Raw genomic sequence first — 17625 nt, 5'->3', positions numbered from 1 at the left:
AGTCAGAGTTTAGTACTTTAATTGCATTTACTTTTAGGGTCACTCTGTTTATGTTACATGATGCTGCTTATAATAGCAGTAGATTAGTTTTTTCTGTTTAACAACTGGCATGTTTAAGTGAACAAAGTGAGTCAAATTTAAGACAAATAAGTAAGTAGTTATAGATCTCATCAGATGTGACAGAAGTTGCCGAGGTGTTGGTGAAGACTAGAGCTAGTAGGGGAGAGGGCCAGCAGGACTGGAGCTATTGTTGGATTTAGGGGCCTATGAGATCCGTAGCATTCTGCTAATACCTGAAATCCAGAGGAGGAGGGGAAGAGAAGGGGAGAGAAGTCTGTTTAATCTCGTGAGATTGACAGTGCAATGCAGCAGTCCTCATGTGAAGTATAAAACAGCACCTAAGGGGTATTATGGGTAGCACTTGTTTCTCTCTTCAAGTGCGACCTCAGGACCTCAACGGGAGGAAATAGAGGCAGTGTGTGGGCCTTCTCCTGTGCACATCTCAGCACTTTCTGTTGCTGTGGCTTTTTAGTTGTGTTTTCCCCCAAGAACAAAGACGCATAGTCATGGTTCATTACAATTATTCCACGTTCTGCCAGTCAGACTGGCTTGTGGTGAGGCTTTGAAATAGGTCTGGATTCTTTTGCCCTCTAGAAATAATGGCTCAGTAACTCAGCAGGCCCTGGAAGTTACTTTAAAGTCTAGATAGGATACTGTTCCACAGAGGCATCTTCTTCCAAGCAGAAGAAACTGGGTGGTTTTCCCTCAGAATTAGAAATAGTAGTGAAGACTGAAGAGCAACAAAATAAACATGGGATTTGGGCCTAGAGTTTGCATCTGGATGTTGTTAGGTGTGGGCCATGTGATTTTGGGCAAGTTTCTGACTTTCTTGGACCTCAGTTTTCTTATCTGTAAAATGGAGATGCTGCTAATAATATTCATGACATAAAACTGTGAGTTAGCTCACATGCAGCCCTGAGAACATGGTGTGATAGTCATTTTCAGACACTAAAGCTGTCGTGGCTGTCATTGTAACTGTACATAACTTACCTTCACGCTTGGTAGGCACTCACTGCACACTGGGTCGCTGTTCTTATGAGTGGCTGTGGGTTCCCTTATGTTTTCGTCTCTGAATGTTTAGGGATTGTTGACACTTGTTAGTCTTTCAGGTAACTGGTTTAGAGGCAAGTAAATATCAGAGGAAATGACTTGGTTTGGTATTAAGTTGGACTAAATGAAATTGCAAATGTTTACTCATTTTTTGATCCACAAAAATGGCAGATTGTTCAAAATAATATGTTTCTGATACCTTTCCCCTATTTTCTCTTCCTCCTCCTCCCTTCTTTTTTTTTGAGGGGGACAGGGTCTTGCTGTGTAATTCAGACTGGCCTTGAACTCACTTTGTGGCCCAGGCTGGCCTCAGACTCACGGCAGTCCTCCCGCCTCAGCCTCCTGAGCGCTGGGATTACAGGCATATGCCACCATGCCTGGCTCTCCTATTTTCAAGAAGGGAAATTTTTCCCTCTCTCAAAAGCAGGCCAGGGAAAGAGGGATTAAAACATTTTAAGAGTTGGAGGTGACTTTTTTTCTTGTTGAGGAATTAGAAACAGCTTTAAGCTTTTCAGAAAGCTAAAACACAAAACCTTTGGTATTCCCTCATGTTGTTCTTGACACAGTTGAAAACTCTCACATGCATTCCCCTGGACACTTATGAAACCAATTGGCCTTTTTTCAGGGACATTTTTCCTCTTTTTAATGTCTCCATGTGTTCATCATGTGATTTTTTTTTTTTTTTTAAATCTTCAGTGTGTCACATTTTCTTACCAGCCTCTTTTTGGTTTGAAGTCTTGATGGATGTTATAATCTTATTATCCTGGCAAGAACTCGTGGGGTTTGTTAATTAGATTTGCTAGATCCCCTACCCTGCCCACTTTATTTTCAGTTTGAGGTTCTGCAGTAGATGGTTCCATATTGTGTGTGTGTGTGTGTGTGTGTGTTGCCCAGGATGGAACCCAGGGCTTAATGCCTGCTGGGCAGGCACTGTACCACTGAACTGCTTTCTTAGACCTATACTCTAGATTGTTATTTTTCTGTATTGATCAAATTAACTGATTTCTCTTTTGAAAATAATTATTTTTAGCAAATGTTGAGCTCTAGGACATTTAACAAATCTCAGCACTTTTGCATATGTGAATTTAACGTGTTCCTGCTGGTTTGAACCACTGGTGGTACATCATGGTGATCCTATCAGTTGGCTTGTATCACTGGTGGTAGAAGTGGTGCAGTCGGGCATCAGACAGTCATGCTTGTACCACTGGTGTTTCAAGATGCCTGGCATGGAGACATACGGATTATAGCCCTGTTGTAAATGTGTTAAATAAATACTTTTTGTATATATTGATAGTTGCTGAGAGAAAGCAGTGTGTGGCCCACAGTAAACATTATGTTAGCACAGCTGTCATCTGATCACCAGCTATGTATGCAATTTTAGACTTCCTTAGCCTCTCTAAGCCTGTTGCATCATGGAAAATCAGAGGATGATAATGGTACCCCTTTCCGAGGGTTATGGTGGATATTAGCTATAGTAACGTGTGCTTGACACATCCAGTGAGAACATAATAGGCCGGGGATGTAGCACAGCGGCATAAGCGCTTGCCTGGCAAACCTGAGGTCATGAGTTCAATTCCTGGTACTTAAAAAAAAAAGGACATAATAAACTCAGTATCTTTCCTTCCTTTCTTTCCCTGGGGATTGAACTCAGGGCCTTTGCACTGAGAAACATCCTCAGCTGCCCCCCACCCCCTTTTAAATTTTGTAATCCCAGCACTTAGAAGGCTGAGGCAGGAGAAGCATTGTGAGTTTAAGGTCAGTCTGGGTTACATAGTTGAGTTCAAGGCCAGCCTTGAACTATGTGGTGAGACCCTGTCCCCCCCTCAAAAAAAGAAATGAAAATAAAAAATAAAGAAAATGACTCCTTTATGACATTTTTACTCATATGACACATTTTTTTTCTGTTGTTTATCATCAATGGTTTGTTTTTTGGGGGAAGGGGCCCCTTTTTTCTCTTATATCTCTTTCTTCCCTCCTTCCCATTGGGTAATTTATGTTAATGGCCCAACGATTTGCTGTATTTTGTTTTGTTTTTGGTACCACTGGCAATTGAATACAGGGCTATGTACATGTTAGGGAAGTGCTGTATTGCTGAGCTATATCCCTGGCTCCTGTTTGCTACCCTGCGTCCCAAGTGAAACACATGCACGCACACACACGGACACACAGAGAGTGTTTTTATTGCCATTGTAGAGTCATACGGAAATATTCTGCATCTTTATTTTCTCTTGGCATCCTGTTAAAACCTTTCCAAGTAATAGTTCTAATGATTGTTTTTTAAAGGCTACTGTATATTGTGTGATACGGATGTACAAGGAAGGAGTACTGCCTTTGAAGGAAGCCTACTTTGTTTCAGTTTTCACTGCTCTGGACAGGGAGGCAGTAGAAATCTTTTAGCGTTTTGCCTTATGTACTGAGGATGTTATTTTTTTGGTACAGATTGCCAGGTGTGGGGTTGCTGGGTCACAAAGAACAGTTTGCAGCTCTCTGAACGTTTGTACTGGCAGCATATGAGCCTGCCCCATTCTTCCTTCTTGCTAACAATAGTCTTCAGTGTTGTTTTGACTTTTTGTCAGCTTGATGGGTGAAAAATGGTGGCTCATTGTCACTTCACTTTGCAGTTCCTTGATTGATAGTGCATTTCAGTGTCTTTAAAAAAAATAGTATATGTTTGCTGATTGTTGGGCTTTGTTCTTTTGTGCAAAACTTCATGTTATTTCTCATTTCTTTTTGGATTGACTCTTTGTCAATTTGTGAGAGCTCTTTTTTTTTTTTTCTTTCTTTTTTCTTGTACTGGTGACTGAATGCAGCACCTTACATAGTCTGGGCAAGTGCTGTCCCACTGAGCTACAACTCTTGTTTTGAGATAAGGGTCTTGTTAAGTTTCCCATGTTGGCCTAGCTTGCAGTCCTCCTGCCTCAGCCTCCTGGGATTATAGGCATGTACCACCACCCTTGGCAAGAGCTCTTTAGTATATTATAGTAACTAACCTTTCATCTGTTCTCTGCATTGCAAATACTGTTTTCAAGTCTGTCCATTATCTTTATGAACATAGATTATGGTTTCTATTACATTATTAATTGAAAGTTTTTTACATGTTCAGTGATCTTTTTATTTACCTACTTACCTATCTACCTTCCAGCTTCTGGATTTTTAGTGTTTTAAAAAATCTTTCCCAATGTTAGATTTGTTTGTTTTAGAAAGCGTCTTGCTTTGTAGTTCAGACTGGCCTTGAACTCACAATATAACCCTGGCTGACCTTGAACTCACGATGATCCTCCTGCCTCAGCCTCCCAAATGCTGGGATTACAGGTGTATGCCATCACACCTAACTTTTACTTTTTTTTTTTTGAAACAAGGTCTTGCTGTGCAGTTCAGATTGACTTTGAACTCACTGTGTAGCCGAGGCTAGCCTTGAACTTGCGGTGATCTTCCTACCTTAGACTCCCAAGTGCTGGGATTTCAGGCATGTGCCACCATGCCTGACCATCTCGTTGTTTTTGAATGCCTGTATAACATTTTGAATATGGATGTGTATTATTACACTTAAAATTTTTTGCATGGTTCAAGTGTCTGTTTACTTACCTACTTAGCTACTGGCTTCTGGGTTTTCAGTGCTATCAAAGATCTTCACCAGTGTGAGATTGGGCATTTACTTGTACTAGTTCCTTGTTCATAGATATTCTGGTTTGTTTCTACGTTATTTTTTTTCTTGCAATTGTAAACAGTGCTGCAGCAGACCTACTTTTGTATATTTGTGTCTTTGCCTACCAGTGCTTTTATATTTAGTCAGTTAAATTCCTAACTGAGATTATTATAGAGTAATGTGCAATTGTAAGAAATAATGTGGAGCAATACCATTTCCCCTTCACCTAGTTTCCTCCAATGGTAATGTCTTGTAAAACCCTGTGATACTCTCACATTTCTGTAATTTTACTTGTATATGTGTGTGTATGTGCATCTGTGTAGTTTGGTGCAGTTTCTTTCTCTTTTTTTTTTTTGGTCTTTTTGAGACAGGGTCTTGCTGTGCAGTTCAGGCTAGCCTCCAACTGACTTTGTAGCCCAAGCTGACCTCAAACTCAGAGTAATTCTCCTGCCTCAGCCTCCTGAGTGCTGGTATTACAGGTGTGTGCCACCACCCCCAGTTTGGTGCAGTTTCATCATCTGTATCAGTTTGTGTTTCTTGCAGCAATCAGAATACTGCTTGGATTCATCATCACAGGATCTGTCCATTGTCCTTTTGTAGCCATACCCACCTTCTTCCCTCCCTGTCCCTTACTCTTAATGTGTCGGTTTGGGGCTTATTTTGCAAGGGGAACAACATAATACAGGACACATACTTTATATGATTATTTATAAGTCACCCAAAGAACAGTATACAAAAGAGTGCAGGGAATCTGTCCACACACTAAGACCAAGGAATCCAGCTGAGGGTCTGGATCCCACAACAATGTACTACCTGAGTTGAGCTGAATACCCAGAGCTCATAACAATGCCTCCCATGAGTCCAACTGGAGGCCCAGAGCCCATGACAACGTCTCATGCAGACCTGTTTCACGGATCTGCTGGGAAGGCCCAAAGGTCAGTGGTGGAATCTACAAAGTCTGTACCAGCAGGAAGAAGGATCTGTGCTAGCAGGCTGAGGGATCTGCACTGGAGCCAGGAAGTGATGCTCAGAAGAACCAAAGCTCCCCCAAAAGGTACCACAGCCATCCTTGACAACAGCGAGGTCCCGAGCTCCTCCGATGATCAGGATGGCCGAGTTCCCATCAGGGAAGCCAGTGCAGCAAGCTTTTCCAGGAGGCTGGCAGTGCACCATCTTCCCCTCTGGAACCAGGAAGCTATGCTCAAGTGAGGGCCAGAGCTCCCCAAAGTGAACAAAAGCCATTCTCAGTGCCAGGGAGGTCCCGAGCTCCTCAGAGGATGAAAACAGCCAAGTTCATTGGAAAGCCAGATCCCCACAGTCTCTCTCAGCTCCCAACAGCCTCTCTCAGTTCCCAACATCCCGCTTCTTCTTCTCCAGGTCTGCCTCTTCTGCTGCTGGCAACAGTCCTCAGGTGGGCCTCCCACACCCAGCACCACAGTTACTCAGTTCAGCTGGGGGTTATAAGTTGACCACCAATTATCAGTCCACTACACTTAGCAAGCACGAATCCATTTTCCATCTTTTTAATTATGTCATTTTAAGAATAGTACGTAAATGGAATCATAGAGTGTGCTGTTTCTAGTTTTCTGTGATTGATTTTATTTCCATTGATTGTAATTCCCTTGAGTTTCCTTTAGGTTGTTACATTTATTAAAAGTGTGTTTCCTTTTATTGCTGTGGACTTTTCCATGGGATGGATGCTGCACAATTTGATCATCAACCCCTTGAAGGACATCTGCGTTGCTTTTAGGGTTTAGCTATTATAAATAATGTTGCTATGAGCATTTTTATGCAAGTTTGTGTGTGTGTGTGTGTCTGTGTGTGTCTGTGTGTGTGGTTTTAATTTCTCTGGAATAAGCACCCAAGATGCCGTTGCTAGATTGTACAGTATTTGCATAGTTTTATAAGAAACTGACATACTTTATTCCAGAGCATCTGTATCATTTTACATTCCCACCAACTGTGTGGGGCTGATGCACTTTCTCTGCATCCTTGCCAGCCTTTGGTATTATTATATCTCATTGAGGTTTTACTTTTTATTTCCCTAATGATGATGAACATCTTTTCCTGTACTTACTGGCCATCTAATACTCTCTTGGGTGAAATGTCTGTTCATGTCTCTTTCATTTTCTGACTGGTATTACCTTTATTTTTATAGGCTGAATTCTGAGAAATGGGATTGTGAGGTCAAATGCATGTAGAAAATTATACTGTCTGATCTCTGCAGAAAAGTGTAGCAGTTCATGTTTACATTCCTATCAACAATATGGGCTTCCTCACATTTTTTTGAGCACTCTGGTTTTAAAATCCTTAGCACCAAGTTGCTGTCTTCATGTTGCTACACTTTCCTGGGTACTAGTGAGGTTGAATATCTTTTCACATGTTTATTGGACAATATATTTCCTCCTCTTCTGGTTAATTTGTCTACCTTCTTTCTCTTTTATGTTTTGAGTTGCTTTTTAAAAATTCCTTTATAGAAACTCTTCATGTACTATGAGTATAAATCTTTCTGGTTATATATGCTGTAAATATTTTCCCCAGTCTTGTTTTACCATATTTATGATGTCTTAAATGTAAACATTTAAGAAGTTTATGCAATTAATTCTGTGAACCTTTGACATTTTTGATTTTGAGAGTGTTGTATTCTCAGGCTCCTCAGAACAAGAACAGTTTTTCTCTATTATTTTTACAGTTTTATTTTTGTACACTTAACATTGTCCTTTGATCAGTGTGGATTTTAGTTCTGTCTGTGCTTTGTGGTAGAAGTTTATCCTTATTTTTTCTCAGCCCCTCTCATCAGCTAAGTAGCCCATTCTTGCCCATCTGAACTGAGGTGTTATCATTATTACATGTAAAATGTTTCCATGTTTATTTGGTTGGAGGTGGATTTCTTTTTTTTTTTTTTTTGGTTTTTGGTTTTTTTCCGGTACCAGCAATCGAACTCAAGACCTTGCACTTGCCAGGCAGGCGCTGTGCTGCTGAGCTAAATCCCCAACCCCTGGAGGTGGATTTCTATACTGTTCCATTAACTTGTTTTGTTTCTCTTTACTGCAAACCTCACTGAGCCAAGTCCTTACTGCAGTTGTTGTTAAAATTGTATTAAATTTATACATTAATTTGGAAAGAATTGTCATTTTTATTTTAATAAGTCTTTCCATTTGGGGAAATGATGTTTTTGTTTATTTATTTATTTTATAGTATGGTGATTGAACCCAGGGCCTTATGCATGCTAGGCAGGGTTTTTATTTATTTTGATCTTTACACACTTTCAAATTTTATGGTTTTCTCCTTTTAGGACTTGTATCTTTCTTATTAAAAATGATTAAATTTTTGTCACTACCATGAATTGAATTACCCTGTCCTGTTTTGGCTAGTTTAAAAAAATTAATTTTTGACATATAGTCTCATTTTTATTTGTAGGTTAGAAACATTTTTATACTGTTTGTAGATCTACTTTCTTTACTTGACACTGTAATCTAATCTTTTAAAAAATGCACTTTAAATAGTTGCATGTTTTCTCATTTTGACCTTTAAAACATATTTATTTACCTTTTATAGCTCCAGATAGTATTTCTAGTTCTTGTGGCTTGAACACTGTTTTAAATTCTTGTTTTAGGAAATGAGCTAAGTTCAGGAAAGCGTGAAGTTTTTTGTTTTTAAGCAGTTTTATTGAAATCTAATTTACATGCATAAAAACTTGCCCCTTCTAGTGTATAATTCAGTGGGTTTTTAAAAATTAAATTTATGGTGTTATGCAACCATCACTACAATTCAGTTTTGGAATGTTCCTAGCTTTCCCCTAAATTCCCTTGTTCCAGTTTATCTTTAATCTGTGATTTTGACTCCATCCCTAGACAGATTGTCTTTGTGTTATGTTTATGTTTTCTGGACATTTTGTGGACTTAGACAATGTGTTTTTTTTTTTTTGAATCTTTCCTTTAGCATAATATTTTGAGGATTTATCTATGTTAGAGCATGTGTCAGTACTTTATGATTTTTTGTTGTTAAACGGTATTCCATTGTATGGATATACTACATTTTATTTCTCCATTCATTTGGTAAGCACCTATATGCATAAAAACTTGGAGGGGTTTTGTTGACGGGTGCTGTTTTTTTTTTTTTGGTACTGGGAATCAAACTCGAGACCTCATGCTTGCCAGGCAGGTGCAATTCCGCTGAGCTGTATTCCCGGCCACTGAATAGTGGTTTTTTAAAAAATTAAAATATTTACTGTAATTAGTGCCCTGCTTAATTAAAAATATGGCCTCAATTCATTAACTTGGAAGGAAAGTTTGATATGAGAACATACCATAGACATAGCCAACCTGCATCGTAAAGCATTTAGTAGAGTGCATTCTGAGAAATAGGGGGACTGAACTGAGAAAATAAAAGAGCTGCATGAAAGCAGGCTCTCCTGTTTGCAGAAATTATAACTGAGCAAGGTAGGAAGCAGTGGAAACCTTAGGGCAGTGGTGGAGAACCTACAGTGTGCGTGTCAAAGTGTTCTGTTTGTATCATTGAAAGTGCTAAAAGGTTCGCCATTTAGGGTGATATGGCTAATGGGTAAGTGTATGTGCTGGAACAAGTGCGTCTTCCGATTCTTCACTTTCAGCTGTCTTGGTTTTGAGTTACAGATTACATAAGATCTCTTCAGATGCATCTTATTAAAATGCACATCATTGTAATCTGAGTTATCTGAAGGGTGGGACCATTTTGGTTACATTCTCAGGTAGTGAAGAGGAGCATACAGCAGGAAGAGACAGCTATCCAGCCCTATAAGTTTATCATTAACATAGAGAGGGGCAGGTGCTGTGGTAGAAAGAGGCTTATAATGAGGAAGCACTCAGGAAGGAGGAGTTCCTGGAGGAGGGAACATTTGAGAAGTCTTGAATGACCAGTGGACACAAACTCAGATCAGATGGGGGGCGGTGGTGGTGGTGGTAAATAGGGGACACAGGAGAGGAGCTTGTTACACGGAATGACTTAGCCAGCAGGTGGTGAAATGAGCTAATTATAGGATAGTGCCCACCTGGGGTTCTTTCTGCTATAAGGTTTAGTTCTGACCTGCGTTCAGTAGTGATGATGCAACCTGAACCTCAGGGACTGGGTTTGTGCTGCTTGCCTGCATTCCATTCCCCTTAGGGACCAGGTTTCACCTAGAGCTGGCTGGGCTGGGCAGTTTTGAACCTGTGCTTTGGATCAAGCAACCTGTCAGAGATTGTTAAATTGATTGTTGTATCACAGAAGTTCTTTTAAATGTAGAGGCTTTGGTGAATTGCAGAGAAGTCTAAACACAGTCCAAGTTTGCCCCCTCCCATTTGGGGCAGGTCTTGAACCATTTTTAGTTAACTGTTGGGTTCGGGTATTCAAGAATCTCTCATATACCTGCCGGTGTGGATAAGTAGAGACCTTAGCAGATGAACATCTAATATTTGAGAGTGACATGTGCCTGGCAAAGAGTGCTGTTTGATTGTGGGGGAATGTTCTGGGACCCACGGTTCAAGGTTAGTCACCCATTTACCTACCCCATAGGAGCAGCATTTATGGAACACATGCTCTGTACCAGGTTCCATGCTAGTACAGGGGGTTCAAGAAAGACAAGATAAGAGGCAGAAACCAATTAGTGGAGTTGAGGCAAAGTATGAGGTTTGGCTTCTTGTTGGGACCAGCCAGTTCCAACCACTTGGCAGTGGTCGCCTAGAATACTGGGGTGGTTTAGTGTGCTATAGCACAAGGGCAGAGTAAAGGCATCAGTGCTGTGTATTTGCTGATGCTGTGTTAGAACTGTCTGGTATAGACAGAATAATTTGAGTAAAGATTGGGTATGGGAGTGAGACAACTTCTATCTTAGGAGAAATGATGATTGTCTTGGTTGTGTGGGGTATAATGGACCCATGCGGGGTGGTGGATCTGGAGTACTGATGTTGTTGCTTATTATGCATTGTCTTTAGGAGGTCCCTTAATTGTCTTTAAACCTTAATTTGTTCAAGTGTAAAATGGAGATAATAACACCTGCCTCTTCTGTATCATAATGTTGATGGAAGGAGTTAATGAAATAATGGGTATGAAATAATGGGTATGACTATGTGCAGAGTGACACACAATTGGAACATTATTACTACAGGTGTGATGGTGGGTGGAGCAGGAAATCCTTGTAGTTAGGCAAAGTTGAGAGCCAGATATAAGTGACCTCAGGGCCTTAGCACTGGATCCATCTGTTCAGTCTGCTGGTTCTTGTCATATCCAGGTCATAACTCCAAGGCTGCTTCCACTTAGGCCACAGAATCTAAGCTGACCTTGCCCTCTCTCCACTTCATGTCCACCTACTGACATCCTTTTTTATTTTCTCTAGAGTTCTTATTAACAAATGTCTGGTTAGCTTCTTTGTGTATCTCCCTCTGCTAGAACAGTATAGATGGGTTAAGGTAGAGGGGTTGCCTATGTCAGTCTCATTTTTCTATCCCCAAAGTCCAGAACAGTGCCTGACACATGGGTGGTGTCACTCTTCACATTGGTTGCATGAATGAAGAAGGGAAGGGCTCTGAGTCCCAAGACCCAATCAGCACAGGCCCAGAAGCCGTGGGAATATTGCTAAGAACGGAGTATAGTTGCTGTGACTTCTCTTCCTAGGCATGTTTGTGAATCTCTCATTTCTGTGGTTATTGAGAAATAAATTCAGTTAAATGCATAGAAATTGTAACTTAATTGAAAACTCTGGATCTGAGTTCACAATATAATCTCCTTTACAAGATAAAGAATAAGAACCATAATTCATGTTCTGTGTGTGTGTGTGTGTGTGTGGTGGTAACAGACCATGAAATTGCACAGTGTTTCCAATTTGGCAGGCTGGTGGATTCAATCTCGGGAATGTAATCTTGTTCTTTGAACTACATGTGATATGAATTAGATTTGCAACTTGTAAGTTGGAAACAATTAATACCTAGGCCCTCCCCACATCAAAATGTTTTTTTTTTTTGGTACCAGAAATCAAACTTAGGGCCTTGCACTTGCCAGCCAGGTGCTGTGCTACTGAGCTACATCCTTGCCCCAAACTGATTTGTTTTTAGACTGGCTTTTCTCCTGTTGGCTGGCACCAATTCCTTTTTCTGGAGTTTCTCTCTCATATAATGATACGGTACTGTGTTTTCTGGTCTGATGAATATGGCAGGACTGTGCCAGGCATTTCTCTCTGACTTATGTGAAATTAATGTAAATGGAGGGGGTTGTGGAGTGGCCCACGGCAGTTACCAAGCCGCTGCCTGTAAATTCAGGTGTCTCCTGTGTACCTTAATGCTGCGTCTTAGGTTTGGTGACTCCTTGGCTCTCTGGAGCTGCTGGGGCAGCCCTGCTTGTGACCAGGTGGACTGATAAGTCACTGCTTCTTTTGCAGGGTAACCTGTCTGTGTGCTCAGTTTGAAGCTGTCTTGCAGCATGGCTTGAAGAGGAGTCGAGGATTAGCACTCACGGCGGCGGCGATCAAACAGGCAGCTGGCTTCGCCAGCAAAACCGAGACAGGTACTTTTCTGCCTTCTGTGGCTCAGAGAGGCTTAGCTTCTCTCTTGCTCTTTTGGTTTTCTTCTCTCTTTCTGTCTGTCTGTCTACCTACCTACCTACCTACCTATCATCTATCGCAGACCAGTCATTGTGTGGTCTGAACTGTGTGACTGCAGAAATCCATGCCTTATTTGTAGGTAAAAAAGTAATAGTGTTGTCTGGCATCTTAATTTAAATGAAGTCATCCTTTCTGCAGATTTCTCAGAGCCACATGTCACCTACTGCTCAGGGTTTGGGAGCCTGCAGCCCACATGCTTATTTCACCAAAGTGGCATGGCAATTTTCAGGAAAAAATGAGGATAATGTGATGTTTAATGATTAAATGTCTTCAATGGCAACAGAAATCCCACAGAACTCTGAGCTTTGTGTTCTGCTGACATTTTAATGTTGTACAAACATCCCTGAATGGTAGGGATAATGCTACTATATATATAAAACTGTCTATACTTGGTGCTTGTTGCAAACCTGGCCTTTAATAGTCTTTGATGTAAGTTAACTTATTCAGGTCTCATGTCAACCCCTGGAGTAGTAGGGATCTTTGTTATCTCCATAGCAAGGTTTGAGAAATGGTTATCGTGATTTGCTCCAGATCTGAACTTGGGAGTAAATGATGTCATATAAAAATGCCCTATGGTCTCCTCCCACATTTCAAAGGGCAGGTTTTTTTCTCATCCTGCTGTGGCTGCTGCCCTGAATTCTTGACTCTTTTTTTTTATCCTTGTGTTGGTGTTAGTGTTGCTGCTGAAGAAACCGTGTTATCTTTTTCTAGTTCTTTCGTAGCAAAAAGTCAGAGCTGCTATGTTGGGTGGAGGTGTCAGTGGAAATTCTAACTGAATCCTTAGCCATCTTCTCCCTTGGGTTGCTGTATCATTTCTCTTCACTCACTCTTCAGCAAATCTTTGATTCCTGATGTTGTCTCAACAGCTGTTCACTTTCAGAAATGAATGTGGTTCCTGTGGAGGTCAAGAGATGGTTTCAAGAGGGATTCCTGTCACCATTGGATTTGCTTTGGAGTTCCTGAACCTCCTTCATGAGAAGCCATGGAAAGAGGGCACCATTTCAGAGAAAAGCCAGCATCAGGGGCCTCAGTCTTTTTAGAGTCACTGCCAGTGGTGTCTCAGTGTGTTGTCTCAGGAACACTTCCCTGAGCCTCTGCATGGGGAGTGCTGCCCATTGTTAAGGGCTTATGGGTAAGACCCCTTGGCTTGCTGGGCCCCATCTTTCTTGTTGCCATCTTAGCTGTCTCTGGAGGCTAGATATGTTAAAGGAACTAGTGTGAAGGAAGCTGTGAGGCTCTTGTCTGATTCCGTCTGGGAAGGGACACTGTGGGGATGGCAGAGGCAACCCAGGCTTTGGAGTGAGACTGAATGCCAGTCTGTCACGATCATGAGAGTTTTCCTTGAGCCTTAGTTTTTCACCGTGAATGGGGCTGTCTTGTCTCGCCGAGGCTTGTCAGAAGAATTCATTGAGAACCTCACTTGAAACACCTACTAGATGTTTAACCAGTTGCTCTACTCTGCTCAGCACCTTTCGGCTTTTTAACTTCTTCCTTAGTTCATCCCCCTTTGGACTCTATTTGCCCCTGAAGAATGGTTCTTTCTGTTCCTATCCAGACCAGAGGCTTGATCTTTTTGTAACGTGGACCTGATAATTGGAGGAACACCAACAGTTTGCGAGGCATCTCCAGCAGTTAGATTCCTGCCACTTCTCATGTCTTAACCATGAGTCTTCCACCTGCATCTCGAAGAGAAAATGAGTGTGCAGAGGCTCTGGCTATTTTCTGCTGATGAGGATGTGCAGGGCAGCCCGTGCCAGTTAGAAGAGAGGAGCAGACCAAACTAGCTTAGTCCTTGGGTGGCTGCCAAAGGCTTCATTGTCCTCTTTGTCAGCAGTGTTAATTAACCAGTGATGGGCTGCCAGATGATCCTTGGGTGATTAAGACCTCTTTCCTTCTAGTGCAGGATGGTGAACCAATGGCAGGTGTGCCCCAGTGGGCACGCAGAGCCCTCTCTGTGATGCCGTCATGAGTTGTGTGAACTTTTTTATCTACATTAAAAGCCTCAGCACTCAGGTTTGATTGCAGGGTTGGCACTTTGGTTTGCAGTTTGAACACTCAGTCTCTAAAAGGTTCGCCATCACTGTTCTAGTGAATGATTACAGTCCTCACGAGGAAGGAGGGTTCGTGGTTTTTAACTGCTGTGCATTAGGAGCAGATCAGATCAGTGGCTTCCAGTGGCTGTTCTTAAAACTGTTAGGATGACCCTTTTAGACTGAATGAAGAAAATGAAATCTGAAGAGGATTGATGTCCTGGCTCTGGAGTCAGGCAGCAAGGTCAAAATACCTGCTCAGTGACTCTTCACACAAGAATTCTTTGGGACAACACTTTTCTGAGCCTCTATTTCCTTTTGGTACCAGGAATCAAACTCAGGACCTTGCACTTGCCAGGCAGGCGCTTGTTCCATTGAGCTATATCCCCAGCCCTCTGACCCTCTATTTCCCCAAGTACAAAACAAGATACTCTCAAGACCTGCCTGGTGAGTGGTGGGAGTTTTCTGAGAAAGCTGCTACAGTGTCTAGGACCGAGCTGCCAGCAGTGATGGCATATGATGACATCACAGCTTTCCAGGATAGACAGTGGTGTCTTTATTCATTTATTTTTTATGATGAAATTGTGGCTCAAGTTAGTTCATACTTTGCCCAAATTCCCACAGCTGGTAGAGCCAGAGCTGAGGATTCTAATCTAAGTTGGATTGATTTCCTGGCTTTTCTGCTGGCTCCCCTTCTGTAGCAGCAGGCTGACACCGATTATTGTGCCTCTGTGGACCTCTCTAGCCCAGTTAATTAAATTCACAGTGACAGAAGAAAATAAATAATGGATTAATCCATGACACTGTTGTATGTTGTATTAAGTTTGTCTACAGATGCCTTCTTTTTTAGTTTTTATTTTATTTTAAAGAGAAAAAATACAGAATTTCAAAACAAGAGGATAGGATATTAACAAAGGTTAATATATTGTGTCTCATTATCTTCAAAGTAGTTGCTCAGATTACAAGCTATAGAAATGCATAATTGATCAAACAATATAAGTACAAACTGTTTTTTACAATGAAGTAAAATAAGTTAGTAGTATAACCATCTTATCTATCTTTTGTATATATATATTTTCTTTTCCCTTTCTTTTCTCCTTTTAACTATCCCGTTTGTTTTTTCTTTTTGAGCAGTTTCTTTTCCTTTCACAATATCTATTGTAGATTTTGGGTCTTATTTACTTTTTCAGTTTCTTACACTAGGGACACTAGGGAGACAATATGATGTTTACACATGTGAATTTGATTTATTTCACTTGAGTATGGTGTTTAGTTGCATCCATTTACCCATAAAAGCCTCAAGTTTATCCTTCTTTATAGCTGAGTAGTACTCCATTATATGAAAATGCTACATCTTTTTTGTCCATTCCTCAGTTGATGGGCATTTGTGTTGTTTCCAAGATTTAGCTATTACAAATTGTGCTGCTATAAACATGGGTACACACATATCACTATGGTATGATGTTTTTAATTCTTTGAGGAAAATATCGAGAAGGGATATAGCTGAGTCTAATGGGACCTCTAGTCCTAGTTTTTAAAGGAATCTCCACACTGATTTCCACAATGGTTGCCCCTGTCTGCACTCCCACCAACAGTGGAGAAATATTCCTTTTTGCCCACAGCCTCTTCTTCAACCTATTGGTTGATTTCTTGATGATAGCCGTTTTTTCTGGAGTAAGATGGAATCTCAGTGTTGTTTTAATTTGCATCTCTCGAATGACCAATGATGTTGATCATTTTTTCATATATTTATTTGCCATTTGTATTTCTTTATCTGAGAGGTGGGTATTCATTTCAGATGCCCAGTTTTGGATTGGGTCTTTGAATTTGGGGGGCTTGACTTTTTCAGTGTTTTTTTTTTTTCTCTTTTTGAAACAGGGTCTCGCTATGCAGTTCAGGCTGGCCTTGAGCTCACTTTGTAGCCCAGGCTGGCCTCAAACTCACAATGATCCTCCTGCTTCAGCCTCCGAAGTGCTGGGATTGCAAGTGTGCGCCACCACGCTTGGCTAACACATCATTTGTTTGAATCTCTGCGGTGATGTGCAAGGCTCCCTGTTTGTTCACTTGGTGCTTTTTTTTCTTTTCTTCTTTTTTTTGGAACTGGGAATCAGACTCAGGACCTTGTGCTTGCCAGACAGGTGCTAGTGCCTCTGAGCTATATTCCTGGTCCTCAATTCTTTATATGTTTTAGATAGAAGTCCTTTATCTGAGAGACAAATCGCTAAAATTTTTTCCCACTCTGTGGGTTTTAACACTGTCTTCTGAAGAGAGAAAAGCTGAACCTCAAAGTAATGATTGACCAGAATGATACTGTTGAAAATCTCTGTATAGTAGGTGATGCTCAGTGCTGCCAGGGGCATGACTATATATGATCTTCTGGGCTTATGGTTCATGGAGGACTGAGTTTAGGAACTGATGCCCTTGGACTCTGCCTAAATTCTTTTTTAGTTGCCAACATTTAACAGTTGTGGAATTTGATGTTGAATTTTGGGTTCCAGCTTTTGTTAAACTACAATCTGTGTCTCTCGCCTCACATTTGCTCTGGGGACTTTGGTTGGAGCAGAATACTACCTGCCTCTGTAGCTGGGGAAAATGTATTCTTGTTCACCACAGTCTCAATCTCTCTCTGTTGTGCCTGAAAGTGAGATAGTGTTGGTTGCCTTTTATTGTTGCACAATGCTGTTTTTTTTCTTATTGTTAGACTTAAGAGGAAAATATTTCTTGATCCCACATCTTGATATTTTACTTTAGTCCTTTTGGGTCATGATCCAGAATAAAGGGACTACTTAAATTTGTGATAATGCACTTATGGAGTCCCATTGTCACCTTTCCTGTGGTGCTGAATGAGGGCAGTGATGTATGGTTTTAACCTAAACTTCGTGTAGGGGCCAGTAAATACACAGGTCATCAGTATGTAACTGAGTGTGTCATTGCTATTCAGCCCATTCACATTACTATTTATGATGCAGGAATAGAGTGTTAACAGGATCCCAGAAGCCCCCTCATGCCCTCTCCCAGTTACTCTGCCCACTTCTTCCCCAAAGGTCACCACTGCTCTGGCTTCTTACACCATGGATTTGTTCTGCCTGATTTTGAATTTAACTTACTGTGTTTGCATTTGTGTCTGGTTTCTGTCACTTGGCATTGTTTTGTGAGATTCTGTGTTGGTATTCTAGTAGCTCATTCACCTTCCTTGATGATTAGTGTTTTACAGTTTATTTATCTAC

At 41.1% G+C, this 17625-nt stretch overlaps 1 protein-coding gene across 2 annotated transcripts in view; it reads left to right on the top strand.

Moving 5' to 3' along the window:
• Snx29 (sorting nexin 29) overlaps positions 1-17625 on the top strand; it is a 525079-nt gene that overhangs the window by 28312 nt on the left and 479142 nt on the right. For both annotated transcript variants that reach the window (XM_013517836.1, XM_005391150.2), the window contains exon 4: positions 12147-12271. In XM_013517836.1, coding sequence (XP_013373290.1) covers positions 12147-12271 — 125 coding nt within the window. The remainder of the gene's footprint in view (positions 1-12146; positions 12272-17625) is intronic.

This window comes from Chinchilla lanigera, unplaced genomic scaffold, assembly GCF_000276665.1.
Source record: "Chinchilla lanigera isolate Chin_1 unplaced genomic scaffold, ChiLan1.0 scaffold00041, whole genome shotgun sequence".
NCBI lineage: Eukaryota > Metazoa > Chordata > Mammalia > Rodentia > Chinchillidae > Chinchilla > Chinchilla lanigera.
Note: the sequence above shows the minus strand (reverse complement) of the source record. Positions and strands in the feature narration are given on the sequence as shown.